Below are 13180 nucleotides of genomic sequence, written 5' to 3' on the forward strand. Positions count from 1 at the left end.
ACCATTTCACATGACTTCTGTGTGTAGGAGAGAAATATAAGTTCAGTACTGAGGTATTATTCCTGTTTCCTAGAAAAGGCTCTTGGACTGCTGAATTTCTTTCGTAAGTAACAAAGCCAGAATGACTAAAGATCTTCCAGACCTGTAAATATGTACGATGAAAAACTTTCTTACTTTTAACTACTTTTCTGGTAGGCCTGATTTCTTTGGGACTAATGTCCTAATCTAAATTAGACAAAGAAATCCTTAGAAGACAATGTGCTCTGCTCTCTCTGTTCCAGCCTTTGGAATTCGTAGAGTCTGTTTATCAGTAAGAAGGAATCAAACACTCAAATTTAAATCTTACTGCTGTACTGTAAGAGTGCAAATTGTTCTCAATCCTCTTATTATTTTTACAATGACATCATATACATAACCATCATCTTTAATGTTACTTTCTCATTTGCATTACCCAAATCAGTAATATTACAGCTACTGTATGTAGTTGAAAGCTACTTCCAAGGGTATGCATCATTAAGTGTTGGCAAAATCGAATCTGACCTACTGAGACAAACTTGTCATTCAGTTGACTTTTTGGAAAGATTCAACCTAATACTTTCCAAGGTAAGACATGCAAATACATGACTGCATTCTTTATGAGAAAATGTCAGTTCCCTTCTACCCTATTGGTAATTAGCACTCAGTGACAATTACAATTCAACAGAATCCCACATATCTCTCTAACACAAATGCTACATTTTTCCCATACTACAGTACCTCTACAACTATATATTATATAATGTTAACATTTCTGTGATAGTAAATTAAGAGGAATCTCAAAAGCAGTCATAATGAAGTGAGAAGCTATGAACGTGGGTAAATCTAAAGTGTTGAAAAAAAAATCTTCATGACACAGGTAAATAGCATATACTTAGGGTCAGCAGTATACAATTCAGACTAGATGAATTGTCACAGTCAAGTGATGGTCACAAAGGAAAGATTCCTTTCCTTCCAGCAAAGAACATTTTGGTTACACTTAATTCATAAAAAATCAAGGACAGACAAATAAAAGGGAAAACAAAAGGAAAGACTTGAAAAGAAGATGGTATGGGAAAGTCTCATTATGTGAGATTAGACAAAAGTCTAATAACTGGTTACTTAAACACCTACGTTTTTTAGATCAAAAACTTGGTAGGCATGTATGAAGTAGTATGTATCAAGTGTTAAGCTATCTTAAGCAGTTTAAATTACTAACATGACAAAATGAAGACATTTGTCCTTTCAAAATGAACACATTTGTCCCTTTCAGTGTGTGCTATCTTCAGTCCCCAGAGCTTGAATATAAACAGGGGTTGCAAAAAAACAATAGACTGATGAATAATCAATGGAATGCTCTCTAGAATTTAATAAAGAGATGTAGTAATATACCCTATACTTCCATATATTTCTTAACAAATAGTGATAACAGATTTATGAGACTCATCAACCAAACAATCCCTATGAATTTCTGAGTTTCTTAATCAAATTTAAAATGACTCTTCTCTGCCAGCTAGCACAATGACTGCTCCTCTATCCTTAGATGCTAAACTGAGGCTGATTTAAACTGAACACTTACATTTGTATGTTACACAGATATATGCTTTTAAAGGAACTTGATACGAAAGTAGTTGTTAAAAATATTCTACATTTAAATTTAAATATTAACTGAAATATATCCTTGGATTGTAACTTCTCTTGAAACTTTGCAAAGGAACATTAAAAGACTGAAAGAGACCTGGAAACACCACAGGTTTTAAAAATCAGGCTTTCAGAATCCAAATAATAGCACTAAAATTAGTTATTATGGATGAAACATAAACCTGTTTACTAAATGAATTTTCAACCTCATTTTTAAATATAAACTTTTTTTTTTTCTCAGACACCCTCTAATTACTCTGGAACTGTGATGCTGCCAGGAGGTATCTTTTGTTTTAAGCTTTATTTTAACAGTTCTCTTTAGTTCCTGGCAGCTGTCGTAAGTCAGTGTACTGGTTTTACAAGGTAGGTGAACCAGAGACAGTTAAATTATTACAAGATTTACGCGAACAACCAGCAAGGTTGCCATTTACTGACAGGCAAAAAGAATGTGAAGCTGCTAGGGCTTATGGGGAGCCTTTTACTTCTATAGACAGAAATAATCATTTGTTCAATGGATAATGTAAACAAATTTTCTCTGTTCAGAAAAATTCATGAAGTGAATCACTATAATGTTTTTTTTTTCATTTCCTTCCTATTTTTTAAGAACTGTAGTTACCAAAAGGCACAAAACTAATTACAATGGGAAATAGAAAGTGTCTCTTAATGTTTTACAAATGAAACAAAGTAGTGCAATTGAAAACTATTTTTCCTACATTTTACATGCAGCTTTAAAGACATTTACAGTAGAAAAAATACAGTAAGTAAAAAAACTGCCATAGTAGATGGTCATGCCTCTTGGTACACATCTGCATAAAATCAACACAAAAATTGACGTTGGATTTGAGCACGAGACAATAAAAGTGACAGGAGCACAGTACTCACTTTTTCTTTAGCCTTCGGTCTTTTTCTGCTTGGGTTCCAAGTTTGCCTAATCCCAGAGATTCTTGTGCTGCTGCTTCTGTTTCAATATAACCTCCTGTGTTGGAAGAGGGAAAAGAAATACATATTTTCCCATAGCTCTTTCCCAGTGGCTCCCTCAACTATTCAATCCCCATTCCATCCTCCTTCTAGTCATCTATGGCATCTGGTGTTTGTGGAGAACATCTAATTCTGGAAAGCACTTATTTTTACTACATAAAAAGAAGTAGAAAGAAAAATCGTTTCCTCCTCCTGTTTGAGAAAGGCACCCTGATCTCCTTCGCCTGTTTTCCTCTGCCTCCTTAAGGCTCAGTCTCATGGCTATACTTGAGCAATGCCATCACTATTTTTTAATCTTAGTTGGGAAATGTGCTCATGAAACAGTGAGAGATTATCCCGGACTGTAAAGTGTTCTCAGCATAATGGATATTATCACACAACAAACACATCTGGGCCCATGAATGACCTAGAGCATATTGCAGTGGATGGGGTCACTGTGCGTGTCTGTACCTCAGGCATGTAGATGGCCGTGATAAATGTTCCTAACCAGTTGCATACATCATACGGACCACCTTACTGGGATGGGACTAAATTTCCCTTTAATTTATTATTTGCCTTAAGGACTAGAATATTTGAAACATAAAATGGGAAGAACATGTGAATGTCTAGAGTGCTATTCCCCAAAAGAGAGAAGATTGGATCAAGTTAAAATCAAACAAATTAAGACAATGAAGTAAGGCACTTCCACCGTCTATAACATTCCTTTCTCCTTCTTCAATAAATAAAAGACGTCTGGAAGAAATTAGTAATGTGGAATCTTGATTCTAAGAAAGATATCCTAAGGCATGAAATTTGCCATTGAACAATGACACAGATGGTTTAACAGAGATGATAAAGATAGCATATTATGAAAATAATCATGAAAAAAATAAGCAAGTTTAGCAGTGGGAAACTAAGTTTTGAAGGTAACACTGAGCGAGGAAATATGTTGGGTGATAGTTTGGAACTGAAGAAGCTCATGATAAAACTGGAGAGTGTGGTGTTGCTTCTTTAATATGAGCATCTTTGCTATTAAGCTAAAGGATAGATGACACAAAATTTTCATATAATTGCAAATCTTCACTAATAGCTAATATTATAATTTCATGAGCTAGTGTTGGGAATTATAAATAAGCTTTGGCCAATTATACATATGTCCTATTAATCATTTTGTGTATTATTATGAAATTAATCTACTGCCAGATCACATTGCTCCTGAGACAATCTTTCAAGGTGTTATTTTGTTTTTGTTCATACTGAAAATAATTGCAGGGAAGACCAACACATTTATTACATCTTTGTCCTCTGTATTCCTGAATTACTGTGAAACCATAGATTATTATGCTTAATCCATCAGTATCAATGCAATTCTTTTTATGGAATGTAAATGTCAATTAATGCCACAGTCTAAAGTTATAAAATTCTCCATCAGTGCAGATGGTGACATGCAGGTGTATTTTGGAGATCTATTCAATGGTATTCTGAAATAAGCTGTGAAGATGGTGGAATAAATTCATTTTTTTCTTCCCATATTAAGAAAAAAAAAAAAAAAGGAATTTAAATTAACTTTAGAAATTAGCCGGTTTTCTTTACTAGAACACAAGAGGAAGAGGAGAAAGGTTGGGGTGTAAATAGAGAACAATTAATCCTTTGATTTTACTCTGATACTTTGATCCCATTATTACCTAACTTCATGCTGTAGTATTTCAGTGACAGTTTTGTTAGTGGTGATGTAATATACACATATACAAATGAAGGTGTTTTGTTATTGGTAGTGGTGGGTTTTTTTGTTTGTTTGTTTTTAATTTTGGGCCTATGTATCACTCCACCATTTACAATTACTGCAGACCTTTAATTTTTTTTTGCAGGTGTTATGTGGACACCACGGCAGTAAAAATTTAGTGTTTCACAAAACTGTGCTCAGACATCTTCATGTCTAGGAAATTTTACTGACGCATCTAAACCAAATTTATGTTTGTGTTGACATGTGTGTGTATTTACCTGTTTGGGTATGCAGACTATGAGCCTGTGCTGAAGGCTTCACTTTCCATTGCTTTTGCTACCTAAAGGTAGTTAAATAAAGTTATGCCATGACTGTTTTTTTTTTTTTTTTTTTTTTTTTTTTTTTTTTTTTTTTTTTTTTTTTTTGCATATGGTATGGACATATCCTGTGGAACATTACAGAAGAAAAATTTTGCCAGGCATGAATTAGACAAAGATCTTGGAGAAGGAGAAGGTGAAAAGAAATACAAGGAAAACAAAGCATTGCCATAGGCAGCATAGCTAACTGCAAGAGTATGGTGAGGACATCAGTGACAGCTACTAGTAGACATCTACTGACACGCTGCAACAGAAAAGGCAAATGCACTCTATTGCAAGGATCTTCCATATCAGATATACCCCTTAGAGTGGGGTTATACTTAATACTCTCTTACCTCCTCGTTATTTTGATTATTTGAGAACACACTGCTAGCATTTTTATTGTAATTTAAGAGAGTATTGAAGCACTAGGCTCAGTGAAGAGAATGACTCTTGTAATTTGTGTTAGAAGTCTTTTTTCATTTATGTGTTGAAGTCATAGCAAACTCCTGACATATAATTTCTGATAGCAACGGAGTCTCTAATGACAAGGTTCATCAGAGTAAATGGAAAAAATAAGCAAACTGGAAAGCAGAAAAGAACATATTAAAAAAGGAAAAATGATTGTGAAGTGGTGACCATGGCTTGGTACCACTAATTCCTTACTGAGCTGTCCAAGTCGAGCCTTCTCTTTTTTACCAAACAAGCGTCCTATCGAGGACTTGATTCCTTTCTTCTTCGGAGCTTTGTGCAGGGAGTCCTGACTGCTACTGACGCTGCCAAGACCAATACTTTCTGCCTCCAATGAAGCAGGTAAACTACTATAAATGACAATAAAGACATAGAACAGATAACATATTAACATTTTTTACTTTCTTCTTGCAGCCATGCAAATAAATGAATTCATTATAATTTAGTAATAACCTTCCCACAACTGAAACAATTAATCCTATCTTGCTCCTTAATTGATTTAGCAGTATGTAGAGCAATACAGGGCCAGAAATAAATAATGTCATTAGTTTGCTAAGAACAATTGATATAAATACAGGAATCAGCCTGATATTTGTCTTTCTAAGAAATGCAGGATCACTACTTCTAGTACTCCTGGTAGTGATCAAAACTATACCTTAAAACAGAATTTGTCAGTTTTAGAACTGACATCTTCACAAAGGAGACCAAGGTAAAAGTTTCTTTTTTATAGCAGGGGAAGCAATTGCCAACAAGAAATATGAAGAAATCAGGCCATTTCATAGCACACAAAAGTTCAGTTCTGATTCATGTTATGGAAATCTTACCTTCTGGCATCATTGTGGTATGAAGAAGGAAGGGTATGAGTCATTCTTATAGCTCTGGGTGTTGGAGGGGGAGAAGTTTCACATTTGATCGTAGCTTTATCTTCACGACCATCTTCTTCGACTACTGCAATCTGGGGGAGATACACCATTTAGACCTGAACAACTTTTCAACAATTCTTCAGCATATGCTTCAGAAATTTGCCAGTTGAACTGAAGCATGTACGGATTCAAGGGAAGTGTTTTGAAAAAAAATTAAGTCTTCTTATTTTTTAAAAAGACTATTGGGAAAAAAAAAGCCAAGATAGACTAAATATGGTAGCTTAAAGTACATGTATGAAAGAACAAAGACTACATTTGCAGAAAAAATTCATTTGAATGACAAGCAGGTTAATCCAGTAGAAGTCTAAACATGAAAATAACCTTATGCATGAGGCAAGCCTCTTGCATTAAACAGGATTATTCCTGAAACAAAATTCTCACAGAAGATGGAAGGTAAATACAGACATAAACAATATCAATCCCTCTGAAGCATGATAACAGATTGGTCAGAGTGCTTGAAAATAAGCATGGAAAAAAGGAAGTTTTGTCACAACATATAATAATTTAAATTGAAGACTGTCTCTTCTCATGTAAAGATAAAGCCCATGTTAAGTGACAATTCTGCAAATAACTTCATACTGCTCCACAAGATTTCAAGCAATCTGACTCTGATTTCTCCTAAAAAGTGTGTGCTGGGAAGGCTACTCCAAAGTATCACTTGTAGGGACCACTGCAAGCCTCTTTAGGTAAATTTAGAATTATTATGTTTGGGGATTGGGTGACAAGGAGTGAAGGGGGTGAAGTGGGTGGGAAGGAACCTGGCTACTTAAACAGCAGAGGAATATGGTAAATGCACTCACCGGACTTAAAAAAAAAAAGCTAGTGTCTTACCTTTCTCCGATGTTTCCTTAGATCGCTTGGCTTATATGGGTAACAAAAGAAGCAACAACAACAACAACAACAAAAAAGAATGATTAATAAATCTTCTCTGAGCATAACAATGCCACACACTCTTTCTTCTGACATCCAGAATTTAATGCTACTCATAAACTGAACATAAAAGTAAATATGGTATTATAATGCTTTACAAATACGCTGTCTGTGAAAGCAGCTACTGTTTCTAATGTTACAATTCCCTTCATTTTCATAAACTTAGCAAATAATAGGACATTCCAAATTTATGACAGCACTTTTTATATTTTTTCATATAAAATCTTTCAGTAAGCCTGTCCTCTAAGACAGATATATTTGTAGTTTCATGAAATATTACAAACAGATCAGTGTTTCACCAAGTATAAATATGAAATATCATCAGCAAATACCACATCTGAAAATTTTCACTGTGTCTACCAGTCACTGAAACAAATTCATCCATCTTCGTACTGAATTATCATAGACAGCTATTTCACAACTCACACTCATACAGTGAAGATGTTGCAGTGTATTCACAAGCTCTGCAGAAACTCCATACTTCCTCCATCTTACTGTACTCGTCTAAAGATCATTACACATCACTCAGTCACACTCAGAGATATAGATGCTATCTCTCTCTCTCTTTGTTTCTGCCCCTAATGCTGCCATTCCTCATCTCAACTCTTCTCTCTCTTCTCCTCCACTCTCTTCCCATCTAAAAGCTGAAGATGTTGCAGAAATGATATTCTCAGCTCTGGCTGCAGAAACTCCACTCTCTCTCTCCCCCTCCCCTCACTCTCTCTAAAGTCTGCTCTCCTCTCTCCTCTCTCTTCCTATCTTCCAGAGATGAGAGGATAAGGAGATATTTAACATTCACCTCCTGCTAAAACAGCTCAGGGGGAGTGTCTTGAAATGATCAAAATATGTGCTAGAGAGGGTGAGTGAAGTGAGGCTGGGGGGCAGTACTTCTGTGGCTCCTGGTACGTAAAGAATTTGGCTGAAACTCATAGATGTATCCATCTGAGCTTTAGCACAGCTACATCTGGATGCCAGAGATGAGCCATGCATACAGTCAAAAGATGATGCTAGAAATATTACATCCAAAATTAGCATCACAGTTTGTCTTACCAGCGTCATAACCCCCATTCTATCCATCTCTCTGGCAGGACTGCGAGGGGTGAGTTTAGGAGTTGAGTGTCCACTGGGAGGAGAAGAGCTTGCAAGTGATGATGCTGTCACTGAGCCAGTAATGGATGTACCTTGATGGACTCTGGCTAGATTTAAGCCTTCTAGACTCACGCTGGCCACTCTGTTCTCTATCTCTTCAGCACGCAGTTCTGTTGACTCTTTTTCTTCTTGGATTAACCTTATAAAATTAAAGGACATGGTTGGATTTAGGCCAACATTAATACTCTGAAAGTATTTGCAGATTCTGAAAGCAAAATTTTCTTCCTTGGTGTTTATCATTTTGCACATAGACACACACTGGCACAAAATAAATACTTATACAGAGGTTACTTATGCCCTCTGGTAACTGTATTTTTTATTTCTCATTGCAATTTCTACCTTTGTCTCTGCATATGCCAAAACTAAATGTAAAAAGCTTTCCTTTCAAAAGAAAAAGAAAGCAAATATGAGTTTCACAGATCAACTCTGAAATAATAATGTTTTAAGGTATTTTTAATCACCAGAACTATAAAATCCTTATTCCTATTCCTCCAACCTCAAAAGCTGTTTGAAGAATCTGCCCAACAACAAGAATTTATATATATTTCAGGAAGATTGGTTTCTTTGCATGGGAGAAAGAGAGGGAGAGTGAACAATCCGATTTACCATAGGGAAATAATTCCAATCTTAAGTTGGATTCAGCTGACTTTATTTTGCTAAACCATAAAGAAAAATTTAAGGTCAAATGCAACTGTGCCTTTGAGAAGGGAATTGCTAGGATAATCTATATTAGTAAAGCAAGAGAGCATGCAGAGCAATTTGTCTGTTTCATCCCTAATATTGATGAAAAGATGGCATCTGTTTCTAATGCGTTAAGTTTTTAAGTGAATTTCATTGAAAGAGCTCTCATTGGCAATGAATATTAGTTTCTTAGACATACATAGCTTCAATAAAATGTTTCCACTGGGTTATTTTGCTTCTGATAAATATATGAAGAATGAAAGACTCGTATATGTCTTGACCACATACCCAAATCAGAGGGAATCCTTTCTTTACATAGAGGAGGAAAATGGATGAGGGATCATAGTAAAATATGACAGAATTTGAAGTATGGAAAGTCTGAATCTTTGAACCAGGTGACAGGTTTTTTGGTTTTGTTATTTTTTTTTAAAGTGAAATGGAGAAAGTACAATAAATTAAGACATAATACATTGAGAACAGAAACCTAAAAATTCCTGTGTTGTGATAGATGTTCTTCCTTAAAATCCTTAAATTTGTAGGCACCAAAGTGCCTACAAAATACCTACTGTTCTTTCTGTAATGAGAAGTCTAAGAAACTCAAAGGCAAATAACATTTTGAGAGGGACTCAGAACAAATCTTCTTCATTTTGTAATCAAAATATCTAAGTTCTGAATAACCTTGTATAATACAACCAAATCAAAATGAATTTTTCATCTCCTGATATCTCCCAGTCATTTGATAAGCCCCCTTTTGTCAACAAAAAAAAGACTATGAAAATGTGAAACGCAATACAGTTTATAATGACTAGCCTTATAGATCCATTTTTTTTTTCTGAAACATTACAATCAAAATATACCAAAAAATAATTATCTGGATTTTAATAATAATTGTGATGGTAAACAAAAGCCTATATCGCAGCATAAGAGTGTTAGTAGAGGAAATAAATGACCTCCAGCAAAAATGACTGTATATAACACGTCCCCTTTTTATTTCCTTTCATGATTTAAAACAATACCTACTACCTAATTCAAGATCCTCTGTCTAGTAGAAGAATGTTCTGATTCAAGATGGCACAAGTAATAATATCTCATTACATCACATTCAGATACAACTCCTTTTCAAAATATTTTACTGTATTATGAATTACTTGTTAAATTGTTAAAATGTTAATGTTTAAAAAAAAAACAATTAATTTTTTGAATTTACAGCATCCTGAATTGGTGACAGTGCTGACTTCTTTGTAGTAATGGAAAATATTGATGGATTTCTCTCTTACATACCCAAAGACACTGTTTTAGGGAGCTTTGTCCTCCCAGCAACAAAATTTCACTTTACCTTTCTGTCTTGGTACAGGGGTAAAATCCCACATGAATGAAGAAATGCTGGAAGTAGTGAAAACCAAAAGCTACAGATCTTTAATAAAAGGTCTTGCCTGGATTGGAAAAGTTATCCATATTCAATATATTTCAACAGAGTTTTCCTGCCAAAACTACCTTGCAAAGAAAGACTGAGATCTTGAAAAGGTAATCTGGTTTTGATTGTATTTCTAAATATACACTTTCTGTCCATAGAATTACCAGAAGTGACGGGTAACATCTTCTAGGGTAATGATGTTCCTGATGCATCAAATTATTAAAAAGTTACTTTTCCTGAAAAATATGTAAGAATGTTTTCAGCCTAGAACATGATTTCATTTATAAAAATACTTCAAATAAATGATGTTATTGGATTCTCTACCATTCCATTAAACTTGCATAAAAATTAGCAAGCCACAATTATTTCACTACTTATTTCCCAGCACTATAACCAATCAGGAGCATGAAAAAAAATTTAAAAAATCTTTGGTTCCATAGAAAATCAAAACCATTTTTTTGAAAGTGTGGCTTATATGAAATGTAACATAGGAAAAATTACCAGAAGAAACCATGAACAGGAAATGAAATAAAGTATTTCAGATAGGAGGTAATTAGTGAGTAGATATTTATACAGGATAGGGAGAAAGATCTTGAAAAGATTATGAATAGAATTTTGTCAAATTTGCCATGTGTCAGCATTCTCTCATGCATTTATTTTTAGTTGCCCAGAGGTCCTTTGCATGAAACATTTATTCAAAAGTCAACTATTTTTTTCCTACTATCAGAAAATACAGAAATCAATGTTATATTCACACAGTAAGTACAGAATAAATCAGACACATTATCAATCCTTTAAACGTACAAGTGGTTTCTTAGTTGTTATGAACAGTATCTGAACTCATGCACTGAAAGGAGTCTAAAGCGTAATCAAGAAACCAGCACAGCTGGTTCAAGGCTACATACCTGATTTCTTTATTGATTGCATCTAGCTGCTCCTGAAGCATCATGGCCAGCGTCTGGGCATCAGAATGGCCACTTGGTGACAGGAGGTCCATGGAGCTGAAAAGCGTTTCTCTATCATCATCATCAATGTCAGACATTTCAGTGTCACTTTCAAATGGATGGCTGCTCAAAACGCCAATCTGCTGAGTCCTATTCCACTCATGATCTCCAAGTGATTTTACCTAAGCAGGAATTAGGATACATATGTCTTATTCCACAGAAGACAATTGCAAAGTTGAACTATAAAATGGAGAAGGAAAGTAACTAACATTTAAGAATACTTATTCAATAATTAGTTCCCCATCAATACATGCAATGTTACAGCAAGAAGGCATTTGATTGGCATTGTGGAGGATGTAAAGTATCTTCACAGAATTTCTAATGCTGTGTAAAGTTAATTGTTGGGAAAATTTGTGAAGATAATGAAAAAAGACAAATAGTCAAGTATGCTTAAACTTTGGTGTCTGAACTTCAATGTTATCTGCCTTCATTTTAGTACAACAGTACTCTATGTATAAATAGAACAAAAACCTACCCTTAGTCTTTGTTCTTATTCATTTACTCGGTTTTCTAGAAATACACAAGCCTTAACTTTAACAGCCTGAAAAACATTCTCTTTTTAAAGAATATAGGAAAATAAATTGGGTATTAACCTTTGGTTCATCTCTGCGTACTCCCATGCGTCCCCTTCTAGGTCGCCTTATCACTTTAGTTGACCGATAGTCAGACTGGCTATCCACCAGTGAGCCCACAGAATACCTCAACTCTGCTGATGAGTCTAGATGAGGCCTGAGAAAAGAGTCAAAGAAAGAGAATGAGTAGCAGCAATAATAATGACAACAATCCAATGACCTTCACTCTAGGAACTTATTTTTAAATAAACAAACATATTATTATGTATCACAGAATAAATGACAAAAACACGTCACACAGAAAAAAGTGAAAAGTTGAAATCGTACTATAATATTAAGGGATAAAACAATATTAACAAAAGTGCTCTGATTTTTCAAAATGAAGGACTTGGTATGGTAGAACTTGCAGTCCAGAACTTTAACATGGAAAAACAAGTAGAGTTCAGAACAAGATCACAAGCACAACTGGCTGCTGAATAGATGGCTCAAGAGTGAGGGTATCTATAACACATTTTTACAGTTCTGCCTCATGAAAATATTGGAGAACTGCCCTGTGATAAATAGCATAGTTTATTATTGATTCATGTTTATTTGATTATATTTTTGAGAGATTTAACTAAGAGAGAAATATGAAATCTAAGGACAAGAACCTACAAATTTTCCATAAAAATACATTCAGGACATGATTATGGCTTTGAATACAGAAGCTCTCTCTACAGCAAGAATAATAGCCCATACTCCAGAAAGATTCTGGAATAATGATGGTTTGATCCCCAGTTTTTACTGTAGTTTAGTTGTTAAGTACTGTTAAGTACTTAGTTGTTAAGTTAGTTAAGTAGTAAGTTCTTAAGTACTGTTAAGTGGTGATATAATCGATGACTTCAGCATATGTTTTCATGGCTGCAGACAATGGTAACTGGCCTTTCTATCTTGATGTAAGAGCAGCAGTAAAAATTCTCTGCATGGTGCCATTAGAGGCATCCTGCCTATATAGAAGAGGTGGTAGAGCCAAGGCTCTATGCACTGTTTGATCACTCAACCTCAGTAGCAGAGATCTGACCAATTTCTAGTGCATAAAATACAACCAATCTACACATAAAAATATATGAATAATATAATTACAGTAGAAAAATGAAACGTAACACTGTACTAAGTGAACTAAGTTTTATAGTGACTCCTACATTACGTTTGACGTTTCACTATTTATAAGAACATAAAATGAGAGTTTAATGTTGCACTTAGATTTTTTTTTTTAAACTTGGAAATAATACTGTTACTTACAGACAATTTACGAGGTTCACAGCAATGTTAATAATCAGTTTGGGGAAACAAAATAGGACATAA

General features: G+C 34.6%; 1 protein-coding gene across 21 annotated transcripts in view; it reads right to left on the reverse strand.

The window, feature by feature from the left end:
- Positions 1-13180, reverse strand: part of PPFIA2 (PTPRF interacting protein alpha 2) — a 301624-nt gene that overhangs the window by 33007 nt on the left and 255437 nt on the right. For all 21 annotated transcript variants that reach the window (XM_040667681.2, XM_040667694.2, XM_040667691.2 and 18 more), the window contains 7 exons: positions 11858-11993; positions 11166-11386; positions 8067-8304; positions 6918-6947; positions 5988-6118; positions 5359-5513; positions 2539-2632 (listed from right to left, as the gene is read on the reverse strand). In XM_040667681.2, coding sequence (XP_040523615.1) covers positions 2539-2632; positions 5359-5513; positions 5988-6118; positions 6918-6947; positions 8067-8304; positions 11166-11386; positions 11858-11993 — 1005 coding nt within the window. The remainder of the gene's footprint in view (positions 1-2538; positions 2633-5358; positions 5514-5987; positions 6119-6917; positions 6948-8066; positions 8305-11165; positions 11387-11857; positions 11994-13180) is intronic.

Source organism: Gallus gallus, chromosome 1, assembly GCF_016699485.2.
Source record: "Gallus gallus isolate bGalGal1 chromosome 1, bGalGal1.mat.broiler.GRCg7b, whole genome shotgun sequence".
Lineage (NCBI taxonomy): Eukaryota > Metazoa > Chordata > Aves > Galliformes > Phasianidae > Gallus > Gallus gallus.